The sequence below is a fragment of the Bufo gargarizans genome, chromosome 5, assembly GCF_014858855.1.
Source record: "Bufo gargarizans isolate SCDJY-AF-19 chromosome 5, ASM1485885v1, whole genome shotgun sequence".
In the NCBI taxonomy this organism is placed as follows: Eukaryota; Metazoa; Chordata; class Amphibia; order Anura; family Bufonidae; genus Bufo; species Bufo gargarizans.
The window spans coordinates 420,821,472-420,839,646 of NC_058084.1; the positions used below are offsets into that span (position 1 = coordinate 420,821,472).

Here is an 18,175-nt window from a genome sequence, read left to right on the forward strand (position 1 = left end):
GTCCGATTCGCCATTTTTGGTCACTTCATTTGCTACAAAAATGTAAATAAAAAGTGATCAAAAAGTCTTAAACACCCCATAATGGTATCAGTAAAAAGTTTAGATTGCCCCGCAAAAAACGAGCCCCCATCCAGCTCTGTACACATAATTACAAAAAAGTTATGGGGCTCAAAATATGGCGACAAAAAGAATCGGATATTTAAAATTTTTTATCACTATTAAAACGCAAGAAAAACTATACATATAAGGTATTGCCGGATTCGATCTGACCTGTAGAATAAAAGTAACCAGTCAGTTTTATCGCACATCGAATGTCGTAAATAAAAATCACGTAAAACTGTGGTGGAATTGCTTTTTTTTTTTTCAACAGGAAGAATGGGCAGTTTTACCATCTGAGAAAATAAAGAGCCTCATCCACAACTACCACAAAAGACTTCAAGCTGTCATTGATGTTAAAGGGGGCAATACATGTTATTAATAACTGGGGTGTGTAAACTTCTGATCAGGGTCATTTGGGGAGTTTGTGTTGTGATTATGATTTATAAAGAGTAAACACCGTTGTTTGACATAAATGGCTTCAGCCGACCACTAACCATGAGCGAGAGAAAAGTGTCCGTGTTATCAATCATATTCTCTGAACAATGGTTAAAGGGGTATCCTCATCTTAATGATCACTGTTACATCTGTTAATGATTTGACAGTGATAATTTTTCTAAATACATTTTATTACCCAATTCCCATCCTTTTTTAGAAAATAAGTCCCCTCTTAGCTGATGTTGTCTTTGGTCTCCCCTGGTCACGGCCACCTCTCCTGTCGAATCCAGCCGGGCCACGCTTGCGCAGAAGACGGAAAATTCTCTCCCAGCTGGGCCGCGCAATGTCCTGAACGCGCATGCAGTCACGCATGCGCCATGATGACTTCTTCCTGGCCAGTATAGTACAGAGCCGCGAATGCGCACGCCGACTCTGTACTATATACATACTATGTAGGCCAGGAATAAGTCACCATGGCACATGCGCAGCGCTGTGCGCGTTCAGGACATTGCACGGCCCGGCCTGGAGAGAATCTTCAGTCTTCTGCGCAAGCGCGGCCTGGCCGGGAGAAGAATACAGGAAGTGAACGCTCAAGGAAGGTAAGTATGAAAAAGGGAAGATGAGAATACCACTTTAAGAAATCATAAATTCTGCAAGGGTATGTAAACTTATCAGCACAACTGTAAGTAGCTGTGTGATATAAATCTGTGGAATATGGGAAGCACAAGAGGATGTGCACCATAAATCCCATCTTTGTAAGGCCTCTTGCACATGGCCGCTGTGTGACTGTGGTCGTATTGTGGACCACATACTGCGGTTCCGCAATACACAGGGCACCAGCCGTGTGCATCCCGCATCCGTGATGTCGACCCATTCACTTGAACGGAACAGAAACACGGATCGGATCCCCACAGAAGCACTACAGAGTGCTTCCGTGGTGTTTCTGGCCAGTGCCTCCGCACAGCAAAAAAGTAGAACATATTCACGGACCTATTCAAGTTGAATGGGTCTGGATCTGTCCCGGCCGCTGCACGCACGTTGCCCGTGCATTGGGGACTGCAAATTGCTGTCCCCAATGCACGGAATGGACCAACAACGTTCATGTGCAAGAGGCCTAACACTTGTGATCTGTGTGAAGCGGCATATATGCATTCATGTTGCATGTATTTATTAATTAGGGCGACCAATTCTGAGTAACTCGGAGTGACAGGAGATTTACAGAATCAGATTTTTTTTTTTGTCGTCATATTTTGAGCTCTATAACTTTTTGGGAATTATGCGTACAGAGCTGGATGGGGGCTCATTTTTTGCGGGGCAATCTAAACTTTTTACTGATACCATTCTGGGGTGTTTAAGACTTTTTGATCACTTTTTATTTACATTTTTGTAGCAAATGAAGCGACCAAAAACGGCGAATCGGACATTTGGACTCTTTTTTTTCTTCTGTTTTGCTGTTTGCCGTATGGGGAATATATTTTTATACAATGGGTGTTTTTACACATTGCGACACCCATGATGTGAATTTATATGTTTTATTTTACACTTTTTTATAGTTCCCAGGTTACACACACATCTTTGTTACACAGTAAAAAGCTCTGCTACATGCGGTTACACACACATCTCTGTAACACAGTACACAGCACTGCTACATGCAGGTTACACATACATCCCTGTAACACAGTACACAGCCTGCTACATGCAGGTTACACATACAGCTCCGCTACACAGCACACAGCTCTGATACATGCAGATTATACATACAGTTAGGGAGGTCTGATTTGAATACAAATCAGAATCGGAACCTGCGCTGATTCCACATACAGCCCTGCTACACAGTACACAGCTCTGCTACATTCAGGTTACAAATACAGCTCTGCTACACAGTACACAGCACTGCTACATGCAGGTTACACATACAGCCCTGCTACACAGTACACAGCTCTGCTACATGCAGGTTACACATACAGCTCTACTACACAGTACACAGCTCTGCTACATGCAGGTTACACATACAGCACTGCTACACAGTACACAGCTCTGCTACATGCAGGTTACACATACAGCTCTGCTACACAGTACACAGCTCTGCTACATGCAGGTTACACATACAGCTCTGCTACACAGTACACAGCTCTTCTACCTGCAGGTTACACATACATCTCTGTAACACAGTACACAGCTCTGCTACATGCAGGTTACACATACAGCTCTGCTACACAGTACACAGCACTGCTACATGCAGGTTACACATACAGCTCTGCTACACAGTACACAGCACTGCTACATGCAGGTTACACATACAGTACTGCTACACAGTACACAGCTCTGCTACATGCAGGTTACACATACAGCTCTGCTACACAGTACACAGCTCTGCTACCTGCAGGTTACACATACAGATCTGCAACACAGTACACAGCTCTGCTACCTGCAGGTTACACATACAGATCTGCTACACAGCACACAGCTCTGCTACCTGCAGGTTACACATACAGATCTGCTAAACAGTACACAGCTCTGCTACATGCAGGTTACACATACAGATCTGCTACACAGTACACAGCTCTGCTACCTGCAGGTTACACATGCATCTCTGTAACACAGTACACAGCTCTGCTACATGCAGGTTTCACATACAGATCTACTACACAGTACACAGCTCTGCTACCTGCAGGTTACACATACAGATCTGCTACACAGTACACAGCTCTGCTACCTGCAGGTTACACATACAGGTCTGCTACCTGCAGGTTACACATACATCTCTGTAACACAGTACACAGCTCTGCTACATGCAGGTTACACATACATCTCTGTAACACAGTACACAGCTCTGCTACCTGCAGGTTACACATACAGATCTGCTACACAGTACACAGCTCTGCTACCTGCAGGTTACACATACAGATCTGCTACCTACAGGTTACACATACATCTCTGTAACACAGTACACAGCTCTGCTACATGCAGGTTACACATACATCTCTGTAACACAGTACACAGCTCTGCTACATGCAGGTTACACACACATCTCTAGTACAGAGCTCTATTTGATGGCTACTGTTCTGTACACTCTACCAGCTGCTGTGCACATCTGACCCCTCCCACACACGTGACTCGTCACATGGTCATGACGTCATCACAGGTCCTTTGCTTCTCCAGCAGCTAGCAGCTCCGTCAGGTGAAGAGTGTGTGTAGTAGGGCGTATTTTGAGTTAGGGAGGACGGAGTTTTGTCTGATGTCTGAGGGAGGACAGAGTTTTAGCTGATGTCTGAGGTCTGATGGAGTTTTGCCTGATGGAGGACGGAGTTTTGTCTGATGTCTGAGGTCTGATGGAGTTTTGCCTGACGGAGGACGGAGTTTTGTCTGATGTCTGAGGTCTGATGGAGTTTTGCCTGATGGAGGACAGAGTTTTGTCTGATGTCTGAGGTCTGATGGAGTTTTGCCTGATGGAGGACGGAGTTTTGTCTGATGTCTGAGGTCTGATGGAGTTTTGGGTGACGGAGGACGGAGTTTTGTCTTATGTCTGATGGAGTTTTGCCTGACGGAGGACGGAGTTTTGTCTGATGTCTGAGGGCTGATTGAGTTTTGCCTGACGGAGGACGGAGTTTTGTCTGATGTCTGAGGGCTGATTGAGTTTTGCCTGACGGAGGATGGAGTTGTGGATGATGTCTGACGATGTCCTAATATGTATGCCGTATATATGAGTCCTTTTGAACCACCGGTCGGGCCCATTGTGTCTAGTACTGACTCCATCCATTTGCCATCTATGTTGATTGATATCGGCAGGAGATTGTTAAAAGGTTACTGAATTGTTTGAGGGATACAGGTGCTTCCCTAAATAGAATTGAACATGTTGTAAGCACAGTGTCCTTTTAGTGTACATTAGACATTAGTAGTTTGTATACGAACGTCCCTTTAAAGAACGAAGTTATGCGAAGACCCTCTGATAGTAAGGAAAAAAATCCTGTAATGTCGCTGTTGAATGTTATTTTAGCCAAAAACTATTTTCGTTTCAGAGAGGAATTTATTCTGCAGCTACAGGGCTCTTCGACGGGCTCGCCTGTAGCACCACATTATGCTAACCTTTTTATGTCTCTTTTTGATGAGCAGTTTGTACATAATTGTGAGTTTACAGAATACATCATTCACTGGTTAAGAATATGTGAATGATGTCCGTTGGAAAGGAACTGAGGAGCAATTTGATCTGTTTGTTAGTTATCTTAATAGACGTCATCCTTGATTAGGTTAATGCTCAAAAAGCATCCTGCAGTTATCAACCATCTTAATGTTGACGTTGAAGGAGGAATACTAGTCAGGTTATACCCACTCTGTTTTCTAAACCAACATATGAGAATAACTTGTTAAGAAGGGAATGGGCTAGCCATCATGTGCCTCAGGTGTTTAAGGCGTTCCTAGAGGACAGTTCACACGCATTAAAAGGATTTGTGGGACAGAAATAGAGAACAATGTACAATCTAAAAAATGCTTGAAATGTTTGTTGAACAAGAGTATCCCTGGGGAGCGGCCCATGGAGTTGGTCACCTATCCTGAGATGAATTGAGGGTCCCTAGGGATGCAATGAAAAATTACGATAGGTCATTTGCTTCTTCTTTTTGCTCCATTCTTTTGTCTTCATTGAACTTCCTCCTTGTCCCACTTTTTTGGACTGCTTTCACTTGAAGATGCTGTATTCTCTGTATCCGTTCTGATCTTCCAGATTTGATCTCCTAAAAAAATGTGACTTGCCTTTCTTTTTACTAAATTAACACAATGTCATGGCCTTGTGTTTCCCCTACATCAATATCATTCCTATTCCACATTCTGTTCTCTCTTTTTAATCCTTGTTTTAGTCTTTGGTTAAATAGATATTCATTATTCTCTCTCTCATATTTAATGATTTTACCTTCAAGCGATAATGTCTGTAGTTTCTAGATATTTTGTTTTAATTTTTCACGTACACAATTATACTCCTGAGTATCATCAGGTCAAGTGAATGTCTGTTGTATAGCACATGCCATTTTTTGTGATATACATGATCATCAAGAAGTAATATTGGACCAACTGGACTTCTTAATCCCCTTGGGATCCTCTGGACCTTTAAATATCCATTAAGCTAGATGCATGCAAAGTAAGATTATCTTCTTTCCAATCATCCACTGTTATAATCACTCTATTTTCTAAACCAACAGATAAGAAGAATTTGTTAAGAAGCGATAGACATCACGCACCTCAGGTGTTTAAAGGAATCCCTAGAGGACAGTTCACAAGCATTAAAAGGATTTGTGGGACAGAAATCCTGTACGATGTACGATCTAAAAAGATGGTGGAAAGGTTTTCTGAACAGGGGTATCCCCTGGGAGAGGTTACTAAGGTGGTCCATGCAGTTGGTCACCTATCCTGAGATAGGTTATTATAGGGATGCAATGAACAAGAAGGTTGACAAAGAATCAACATATAATCACCATTTGTAAATATTGGGGTATGTTGTCTATAGATGAAAAATATGGGCATTTGTTCAGAGCGATGCCTAGATTTGTGTATCAGAAGGGCAACATAGTAGTATATTTTTTTATTTATTACGGGTTGATTTGGATTCTGAGAAGACCGCAAAACAAACATCCAAACAAGGATTGTTTCCATGCCTGTCTTACCAGAACTGCTCCTCGACTATAAGAGGTAATACTGTTTGTCCTCCTATGAAAGGGACTGAAATAAAGTTAGTGTTTTGTTTTTTTACTTGTACCACAAATAAACGCTGTATATCTTTTGAAGTGCCCCTGTAGGAAAAGCGTATATAGGACAAGCTACTACAATGGTTAGGATTAGGTTAAATGAACAGCAATCCGCTATAAGATCGTCCATTTATAAAAAGAATAAGTTACAATTTGACAAATTTCAGGAGTTTGTTATAAAACAGACGCAAGTAAGTGCAGCCAGACACTTTGCAGAAACGGAGCACAATGTGTCAGATCTTAGGCTCCTTTCACACTAGCGTTCGCTGGTCCGCTCGTGAGCTCCGTTTGAAGGAGCTCACGAGCGGACCCGAACGCCTCCGTCCAGCCCTGATGCAGTCTGAATGGATGCGGATCCGCTCAGACTGCATCAGTCTGGCGGCGTTCAGCCTCCGCTCCGCTCGCCTCCGCACGGACAGGCGGACAGCTGAACGCTGCTTGCAGCGTTCGGGTGTCCGCCTGGCCGTGCGGAGGCGTGCGGATCCGTCCAGACTTACAATGTAAGTCAATGGGGACGGATCCGTTTGAAGATGCCACAATGTGGCTCAATCTTCAAGCGGATCCGTCCCCCATTGACTTTACATTGAAAGTCTGGACGGATCCGTCCGAGGCTATTTTCACACTTAGCTTTTTTTTTGCCATTTTAATGCAGACGGATCCGTTCTGAACGGAGCCTCCGTCTGCATTATTATGAGCGGATCCGTTCAGAACGGATCCGCCAGAACGCTAGTGTGAAAGTAGCCTTAGATGGTTAATCTTGGAGGAAGTTGAGGGTCATCATGATTAGTGTTAAGCGAAGTGAACATTCAAAGCGGAATTCGGTCCACAGTCTATTCACAATTAATTCTAATTTTCTCGAGTTTTCTTGTACCGAATCTGATTTTCCTAAAATGGTGGCTGCACATGTTACAAAGTGAAACTAAGTGTAGAGAAGACAAGCGCAGGAACGCAAAATCACCCAAAAGCCAGCCTATCCGCAGCTAGCCTTCCCCTGTGATGTCACAACCTTCATCCTGTGCGGTCTCTAACATTGTCCTGTGAACTGAGCATAGGGAGCGCTCATGCTCTAGGGAGAGTATTGTTTAAAACAATAAATAGAAGATTATTGTAGAGGAAGAGTGCAGGGAGAGTGCAAAGAGACTGCAGAGAGACTTCTTCTGCTTCAGTTTTATTTATAACTACATTTCCTTATTCCTATATCAGCCATAAACTAAGATATGTAATTCAATACCAATAAGATGGAGGCCTTATTATACCGGTGCCCGTTTGCCAATCAATACCATCCAGTATGCACCCCTAGGGGACCAGGTCTTAATGATGACCATCCTCAACTTTTGCTGGCTTTACTTCTTCCAAATGATCCTTCAAAATCTCCATGTCCTAGAAAAGTCAGCAATATGCAGAGAGAAGAGGAGCTGGATGTTCCCGATGACATATTCTCATTGATGATGTGGAAAAGGAGGAAAAACAGATGGCAGAAGGGCTTCCACCTGTAGGGCAGGAGAGCGCTTTGGTCGGAGATATGGGTACAGCCCCTGTTTAAAGGTGCAGTCAAGGTGCCACACAGCCAGTAACAAAGAATACTGACTATACAGTGTGGTCTTCATTATTAATTAAAAGGCAGCAGTGGGCTAATTGGCTGCACAGTTCTTCACCACAGTATGACCGCAACCCATTCGCAGCACGGCGGATCCATCTGACAGTACCCAGTGACGGACTGGGAACTTAAAGTGGCCCTGGAAAAATTCTAAAAGGGATCCCATGTTGTAGGTGGATCCAAACTGACAGGGGGTGGGACAACAGAACTAGGTGGGGCCAGCAATACAGTAGTGCAGAACAAAATACCTCCCCAGCAGAACCAAATACCACAGTGCAGAACAAAAGATTGCTGCCCCCGCCACAGTATAATTCTGTATCATCTTCTTGAGGGCAACAATACAGTTGAATTTAGGAGGGCACATGTGGCCTCTGGCCAGGTGCATAAGTGTTTGATGCTTCTACATTAATTAATGCTGAGAGTATCAAATCTTTATGTACCTGACTTGCGGCCATGAGGAGGCACTGGCCCACCGAGAAATTTCCCTGTAAGGTCTGTGCCCAGTCCACCCCTGGCTGTACCCTAAGGCAGAATGGCCTGGGTATACCTGATTTATAGCAATTAATGACAAATTAATTTGTAGCTAATCAAATTTCTTGTGGAACTTCGGCAAAGCTGCTGAATCAAATGTTTCAAAACTTTACTCTAGTCAAGATGATCAACATGTGAACATTAAACTTTTACAAAGGGGGGTGTATTAGATTACAACATTGGACAGCTTGATCCTGTAAAGGCTGAATTGAGTCTACAATTTTAGTGTGTATTTATAATGAGAACTATGTTTTACATTATTGCGTTAGCCACTTTGCAGTAGTTAGTGCTTGCCGCCTCTTAAACTTTGTTAGCTAGTAATATCATAATATTTTGTGATTATATGAACAGAAATATTTTATTATTTAATTTATTTTATAAGCACCTTCCAAATGGTCAGATATTGTTCTCTTGAAATGTCTATGATTGATGTTTTGTAACATTTTTAATGACCTATGCGTTTGGAGTCCAATATTTAAGTACTCAAAGGGTCAGTACCACAAATACTCGAAAAGGAGGGCAACTCCTGAAACATTGCTGAGTGTGAGGACATGGTGATTTTCCTCTTGTGTGAACGGTCTTAATGCATCAGCATTGATAAATATTTATATTGGGCATTGCACTTTATTTGAAAATGCACTTTGTTCGTTGGATTGGACGATGTATATGGATGTGACATTGCTGAGATAGAAGAATATTGATTGTTTTAAATGTATGTCTCCTTGTTTCCTTGGTATATTGATAGAATACCCCATAAATGTCTGATAGGTGTGGCTCCCACCTCATAAACTGTAGTAGCAGTGCCAAATAAAGCTCATTGCATAAATACAGCACCAGTACCAAGCCTATTACATGAATACAGCAACAGTACCAAGCCTATTACATAAATACAGCAACAGAACCAAAGTAATTACATAAATACAGCACCAGAACCAAAGTAATTACATAAATACAGCACCAGAACCAAAGTAATTACATAAATACAGCACCAGAACCAAAGTAATTACATAAATACAGCAACAGAACCAAGCTTATTACATAAATACAGCACTAGAACCAAAGTAATTACATAAATACAGCACTAGAACCAAGTTGATTACATAAATACAGCACCAGAACAAAGTCTATTACATAAATACAGCACCTAAGCCAAGCTCATTACATAAGTACATCACCAGAACCAAGATAATTACATAAATACAGCTCCAGAACCAAGTCTATTACATAAGTACAATATCTGAACCAAGCTCATTACATAAATACAGCACCAGAACCAAGTCTATTACATAAATACAGCACCAGAACCAAGTCTATAACATAAATACAACACCAGAACCAAGTCTATTACATAAATACTACACCAGAACAAAGATAATTGTCACGGAACAGCGGATGTGAACGCACTGTGCCAGTGACTAGCAATCCTCCAGAGGGCGTGACTAAGCAACTACCCGGATTTCACTAGAGCCTCTGATGGTGAGGATAGGCTTGACCGTCGGTAGTTGCCAGGGGCTACGTGGGAGTGTAAACCAGTCAGTGACAGCTGGTTCAGGCAGACCAGGAGGTATCTGCAAAGGTACCGACAGTACAGACATAGTAAACCAGGCAGGGTTGTGACCAGGAGCAACAAGACAGGAACCGGAGGATGATGCAGAGACGTAGTCAGGACGAGCAAAGTGTCAAGGAAGGCGGCACAAGCAGGCTGAGATAGGAGATAAACGAAGTCAGGAACACCAGTGGTAAGCAACCTCTTTAGTACAAGATTAGGACCTTGACACTGAGGCGTCTGGCTAGAGGGCTGAGCTACTAAAGTACCTGCAGGAGAGCCAGGATAGGTTAACGAGATCACCTGACAAAACTCGGCCCCGCCCAGGGAGTGATGCGTACTGCCACAACTGAAGCCGAGTTTTTTTTTTTAAAAGGCTTTATTTATAAATTTTAAATCGTTGTTATAGACAAAAAACAAAACCACCGGGGACATACCCGGTAAGAGTTAGCAAAGAACATACAAACCCATCAGACAATGTCACAAAGGGTTACAATGCTATGGGACCAATATGGACACGATAAATTCCCAAATATACGATCATGTGAGTGAGTACCCTATTGACCATAGTCAAGTTGAATTACTTACAGCGTCTGATTCCATGCATACACGCATACACTCATACACACCGACAGTGACACGGACTTCCACTAAACACTCCGCTTCACAACTCAACCGTATTGGCGTCAATCCATACCCCCCAGATCTTCTCAAATTTCTCTGGAACGCCCCTGGCCTCATAGGTAAGCTTATACAGAGACAAAGTGCTATTAATCAAGGTAACCCAATGAGAAATCGCTGGTCGTTTAGGAGGCTTCCAGTTCAGCAGGATGGATTTCCTAGCATAAAATAATAGTAACCTGTAAAGGATTCTCATGCATCTGGTCGGAATGATCTCATTAACCAAACCCAGCAAGCAAACCTCAGGGGTTACTACCGCTGGGAATCCTAATTTGGTGTCAAAAAAGGCATGTACATTAGCCCAAAATTTAGCTATAATGGGACACTCCCAGACCATGTGCATGAGTGTACCCTGAGCGGCGTTACATCGGGTACATAAGTCAGAGGAGAGCTTCCGCATATGCATTAACCGTACCAGAGTATAATACACTCTATGCAACCATTTTGCCTGAATCAGCTGATCCCGTGCACAGATCACCGTCCCCCTCCAGGAGGAAACTAGTTCTTTTTCATGATGAGATGCCAAACTAGGAATATCCGCACGCCACTTGCCAAATGCTTTTGCAATCGGGGAGGGGCGAGCCGATATAAGGAACCCATACAACTCAGAGACCATTCTAGTCTGCTGGACTCGCCTAACAATTTTCTCAACAGGACTAAAATCTATTCTCAGTGGGCCAGGCCCAAATTGGGCGTTACAGGCGTGCCTCAATTGAAAGAATTTAAACAGGGAGGATCGCTGCAACCCACACTCCGCCTGTAGGGACGAGAATGGTTTAAAGTAACCCCCCTCATACAACTGAGTAAGGTATTTGACACCACGCTGCGGCCAGAATTCAAAATCTGGCAGCGATACTAATTCTGATAATAAAGGGTTTCTCCATAACGGTAAGACAGGAGACCATAGGACTCCCAGGTCGTCGTCCTCATTTCTCACCCCCGCAAAGGAGTTCCATGCCTTCAACACACTAGTCATGAGCGACGTTCGGTGCCGCAGTGGATACTGCCCGCCCCTGTACACTAAATTAGTCATGGCTTCATAAGAGCCCATCAGCGCGGCTTCTAACACTACAGCAGGATTACTAGGGTCTGCCTGAACCCACCATGCAACATAGTTTAATTGCGCCGCTATATAATATAAATACAAATCAGGGAGCGCTAAGCCTCCTCTGCTACACGGAGCCTTCAGAGTTTCCCTAGCTATGCGCGGGACCGCCTTGTTCCACAAAAAAGTTGTCAACATAGCATCCATATTCTTAAAGTGCGATTTAGGAATTACAACAGGGGCCGCCCTATAGATATATAATAATTTGGGTAACAGGACCATCTTAAAAACATTTATGCGGCCAATCAAGGATAATGGTAAGGCCTCCCATGCCTTCAGCCTCCGCTGGACATATTGCACAACCGGACCCAGGTTAAGGGTAGCAAAGCACGACACATCTTTGTGAATAACTATCCCTAGGTACGTAAAATGATCCACTACCTGAAGGGACGAAGACGGGGATATATTCTGAGAAGACACATCATCTACTAAGTATAATGCCGACTTAGCCCAATTCACACGTAGACCTGAATAGGAACCGTATGAGTTGACTAAATCCAAAAGATTCTCCAAGGAAGGGCCTACATCCCCCAAATATATCAGCATGTCATCAGCATATAATGAAATTTTCTCAGAGATGCCCGCTACCTCCCAACCCCTGATCCCAGCATTCCCACTGATACTGACGGAAAGGGGTTCCATAACTAACGCAAATAGAAGAGGGGACAACGGGCATCCCTGCCTAGTACCCCTCCCTAGCGGGAATGGCTGAGATAGGAAACCGTTCACTCTTACCCGGGCCGTTGGATGCATGTACAACAAATGAACCCACCGCAGAAAATTTTTGGGGATCCCTAGTTTCTCCATGACCGCCCACATAAACTGCCATTCGACAGAATCAAACGCCTTTTCATTATCCAGTGACGCTATCGCTCTATTACCTGCGTTATCATGCTTCACCTGTAAGTTCAAAAAAGATGCCGAAGATTTATGTCCGTGGTTTTCCCAGGCATAAAACCCGACTGATCCACTCCAACTATAGAGAGTATAACATCCGACAATCGAGTAGCCAACACCTTAGCTAAAATCTTAGCATCAGAGTTGATTAACGATATTGGCCTATAAGAGCTGCATTGGTCCGGAGGCTTCCCAGGTTTGTGGATCACTACTATAGTCGCTTCCCGAAATGATGTCGGCAATTCCCCTATTTCAAACGCATGCGCGAACATATTACAGAGTCTCAAACTCCCATCCTCAATTTGAAAAGCATACCATTCCACTGGAAAGCCATCCGGACCAGGAGCCTTACCCCCTGACATAGATGAAATTGCCTTCTGGATCTCTTGCTGTGTTATGGGCGCATCCAACATCTGCTGATCCGAACGAGACAGCCGTGGCAAGGGAATGGCATCTAAAAACCGCAAGTTATCTTCAGGTAACTTGGCAGCTCTGGAGGCATAAAGGGCCGAGTAATATGTAACAAATTGGGCACTAATATCCTCCGGCGATGTACATAGCTCCCCTGCATCACTCCGAATGCCCGCCACTACCGCTTGCGGCGTTTCCGCTCTAGCAAGATACGCTAATGCCTTCCCGCTCTTATCTCCTTCCGCGAAACAGTTCTGTTTCAGGGACAGTAGACGTTTCTGCGTATATTCAGTTAAATGCAAGGCATACTGCCTCTGTAAGGAGAGCCATTCGGACTGATGAATTGGCGTGGGGTCATCCACATATTCTTTTTCAGCTATCGCTAGTTTCTCCTCCAGCTGTCCTCTAGTGACAGTTAGTTCTAGTCTGTGGGCTGCTACTGCCGCTATTATAATCCCCCTCAACACCGCCTTAGACGCGTCCCATTCCACCAAAGGGTTAGAGGATCCCTCATTCTCTGCCCAAAATGTCGAAGTGCCCTCAACACAAGCTACCCGCACCGGAAGGACCCCCAGCCATTTGGGATTAAGTCTCCAGACAGGGCGTGGCCTGCCAACCGGAAGCCTAAGCACTACCTGCAGGGGGGCATGATCAGAGATTCCCCTTGGCAAGTATTCCGCCTCCCTCACCCACTGAATGCCAGCCTGGTTCGCAAAGGCCAGATCAATGCGAGACATAGAATGAATCGAGGCTGAATGACAGGAATACTGTCTGGCCATAGGATGGAGCCCTCTCCAGATCTCGTATAAGTTATTCGCCTGTGGCCTGTGCCCAATGTTGGAGCGTCGGCACATGTCTAGCAGTTGGTCGAAGCCTGTCCAGCTGGGCATCCAGTGTAGCGTTAAAATCCCCTAGCATGAAAAGGGGAGCCACCGGAAGAACAGCTACACGAGTCATAATTTGGTCTAATAATTCCCTCGCAAACGGCGGTGGTACATAGACAGCAACCAGTATAACCCCATGACCCCAGATAGTGGCCTGCAATAGGACATATTTCCCTGACGGATCAATGTGCACGGAGATCAGCTGAAAGGGAAGAGACTTACTGACCAGTACCGAAACTCCCCTAGCATAGTTGGAGTAAGTTGCGTGATACACAGGACCCACCCACGGTCTCTTGATAGATAGCACCCTTCGCCCCCGAAGATGAGTTTCCTGAAAAACAAGAATATCCGGCTTATACTTTTTAACATAATTAAACACCAAAGCTCTTTTGATCCTGTCATTCAGACCTCTCACATTCCAGGAGATTATCTTACATCCCGCCATCCTGTCCGGAGATACATGGACCAATCAATATCCGTGTCACTGTCGCACTCACACACACACACATACAAGACAAGTTGAACAATGAACATACCCATGCCTACCCCACCCTGCCTAGACTCCCCCAACCTGTCTAAGCTCCTGGAGCCCTAAACTTAACAACCTAACGTAGGTCTATCTTGACTACTCAGAACTCAATAGCAAAAAAGCAATATAGTAATTGTTCACTACAAATACATCACCCTGAACGGAGCTCACCCCTGATAGTAGTAAGCTATTAAATTGCAACATATATTCCTGCCTGCCTACCCCAGCCTAGGAGCTAACTAGAAAACATGACCCCCAGTTCAGGCAGAATAAACTTTTAACGCCAACAATGTCATCTTCTCCGTCACAGCCATCATCCCGGGTGCGTATGATCAAGCCAGTCCATGGCCTCCTCTGGCGTTTGGAAAAATTTGGCACGGTCGCCCTCCTGGATCCGCAGTCTGGACGGATATATCATGGCGTACTTCAGCCCCAACACACGGAGGCGAGCTCGAACTGCAGCAAACTGGCGACGTTGCTTCTGGACTTCCGCCGTGAAGTCAGGATAGAAGGAAATCCTGGTGTTGTCCACTTGAATATCTTCCTTGCGTCTGGCTGCTGCTAATATAGCGTCTCTATCCCTGTAATTCAGGAGTCGTATTATAAAAGGTCTAGGAGCGGCGCCCGGCGGCAAGGGTCTGGTCGGAATCCTGTGCGCCCTCTCAACCACAAAGCTTGTAGACAAATCAATGGGAGACAAAACAGATCGGATCAGCTGTTCAGCATAGCCTTCAGGAGAGGAACCCTCTATTCTCTCAGGTAGACCCAGGATCCTCACATTATTTCTCCTATTGCGATTTTCCGCATCTTCCACCCTGGCAAGCAGGGTTTTCACTTGTTGCTGTAAGGTTCTGGTCGTTGCGGTAGTCGCATTCGCAGAGTCTTCCACCTCTCCCAAGCGGCGTTCCACCTCACTGGCCCGCTCTCTCATCTTTTCCATATCATGACGAAGGCAATTAACATCACTTTGCAGATGATCAATTTTAGCAGTCAATGTCGTCTGACACTTTGTTATTGCCGCCATTATCTTATCCACCGGGGACTCAGAGGCCCCAGAGACATCCAGCTCCATATCAGTCTGACTAGTACCGTCCACAAGTTCTTTTGCAGATGTAGAGCAAGCGAGAGAAGCGGTTTTGCGGCCCATCAATTTAATAGAGCCTAATGGTAATAGAGTGTCAGGCAAGGGAGACAGTTCACACACTGGCTTAAACAGCAGAGTCACTTACTGACAAAAAGTCCGCCCACCAGGAGATAGATAGATAAACATATGGGATTAGCAGCTTCGGTGTTGCCCTTAAAGAGAGAGGGCTATAGGGAATCCACCTACCAGGAGTACTCTCTCCAGCCAAGCTCCTTCTGCAGCCGCTGGCGCACGTGCGCTCCTCTCGCTGCAGCAAGATGGCGGGCGCCACACTCCACACTGCCCAGCAAAGCTCCCAATCAGAGAGGCCCGAGGCAAATATTCAGCGGTAGTTTACCGCGACTCCACGTCTCACTTCGGTGCCAAACACCACCGGGTTCCGGCTCCCTGCTGCTGCGTCCTGACGGGGAACACCGCACCTCACCTCCCCAAGATGGCCGTCCTCCGCTACCCCGATAGAAAGGTAGGGAAAGTCACACTCCCCGTTTCACAGGAAGCGCAGTCTGTGCTCCGGGGTGCTCCTGTGCTCCAGGGAAGAATAACCGAGCAGGCTGAGGCAGATAAAACCCAAGATGCGCTGGCAATTCCAGGATATTAGCAGGATGACAGGGGGAGCTCCACAGGGATGCGTCCTCACTCCATGCCCAGCAGACCACGCCCCAACTGAAGCCGAGTTTAAGCAGTGTTCAGGTTGAATGGAAGTTGTGGAGCGGAATCTTCAAAGGTAATACTAACCACACAGGCAGAATCCAAAGCTGCAGCACAGACCATTATCACAGATGAGCACGGTGCCTGGAACCACGGCGGTAAGCACGGGGACAGCGTCGCACAGAGAACGCTGTTACAATAATTTCATAAATACTGCACCAGAACCAAGCCTATTATATAAATACAGCACCAGAACCAAGGTAATTAGATAAATACATCACCAGAACCAAGGTAATTACATAAATACAGCACCAGAACCAAGCTTATTACATAAATACATCACCAGAACCAAGATAATTACATAAATACAGCACCAGAACCAAGCTCATTACATAATACAGCACCAGAACCAAGTCTATTACATAATACAGCAGCAGAACCAAGGTAATTACATAAATACAGCACCAGAACCAAGTCTATTATATAAATACAGCACCAGAATCAAGCTCATTACATAAATACAGCACCAGAACCAAGCTTATTACATAAATAGATCACCAGAACCAAGATAATTACATAAATACAGCACCAGAACCAAAGTAATTACATAAATACAGCACCAGAACCAAGTCTATTACATAATACAGCACCAGAACCAAGCCTATTACATAAATACAGCACCAGAACCAAAGTAATTACATAAATACAGCACCAGAACCAAAGTAATTACATAAATACAGCACCAGAACCAAAGTAATTACATAAATACAGCACCAGAACCAAAGTAATTACATAAATACAGCACCTGAACCAAGCTTATTACATAAGTACATCACCAGAACCAAGATAATTACATAAATACAGCTCCAGAACCAAGTCTATTACATAAGTACAATATCTGAACCAAGCTCATTACATAAATACAGCACCAGAACCAAGTCTATTACATAAATACAGCACCAGAACCAAGTCTATAACATAAATACAACACCAGAACCAAGTCTATTACATAAATACTACACCAGAACAAAGATAATTGTCACGGAACAGCGGATGTGAACGCACTGTGCCACTGACTAGCAATCCTCCAGAGGGCGTGACTAAGCAACTACCCGGATTTCACTAGAGCCTCTGATGGTGAGGATAGGCTTGACCGTCGGTAGTTGCCAGGGGCTACGTGGGAGTGTAAACCAGTCAGTGACAGCTGGTTCAGGCAGACCAGGAGGTATCTGCAAAGGTACCGACAGTACAGACATAGTAAACCAGGCAGGGTCGTGACCAGGAGCAACAAGACAGGAACCGGAGGATGATGCAGAGACGTAGTCAGGACGAGCAAAGTGTCAAGGAAGGCGGCACAAGCAGGCTGAGATAGGAGATAAACGAAGTCAGGAACACCAGTGGTAAGCAACCTCTTTAGTACAAGATTAGGACCTTGACACTGAGGCGTCTGGCTAGAGGGCTGAGCTACTAAAGTACCTGCAGGAGAGCCAGGATAGGTTAACGAGATCACCTGACACAACTCGGCCCCGCCCAGGGAGTGATGCGTACTGCCACAACTGAAGCCGAGTTTAAGCAGTGTTCAGGTTGAATGGAAGTTGTGGAGCGGAATCTTCAAAGGTAATACTAACCACACAGGCAGAATCCAAAGCTGCAGCAGAGACAGGGAAGCACAGACCATTATCACAGATGAGCATGGTGCCTGGAACCGCGGTGGTAAGCACGGGGACAGCGTCGCACAGAGAACGCTGTTACAATAATTTCATAAATACTGCACCAGAACCAAGCCTATTATATAAATACAGCACCAGAACCAAGGTAATTAGATAAATACATCACCAGAACCAAGGTAATTACATAAATACAGCACCAGAACCAAGCTGATTACATAAATACAGCACCAGAACCAAGATAATTACATAAATACAGCACCAGA

General features: G+C 44.7%; 1 protein-coding gene across 2 annotated transcripts in view; it reads right to left on the bottom strand.

The window, feature by feature from the left end:
- Positions 1-18,175, bottom strand: part of VIPR2 (vasoactive intestinal peptide receptor 2) — a 278,827-nt gene that overhangs the window by 238,247 nt on the left and 22,405 nt on the right. Inside the window, exon 2 of one of the 2 annotated variants that reach the window (XM_044295225.1) lies at positions 14,205-14,252. The exons of the other annotated variant lie outside the window; for it this stretch is intronic. Coding sequence (XP_044151160.1) covers positions 14,205-14,252 — 48 coding nt within the window. The remainder of the gene's footprint in view (positions 1-14,204; positions 14,253-18,175) is intronic. 2 annotated transcript variants of the gene reach the window in all.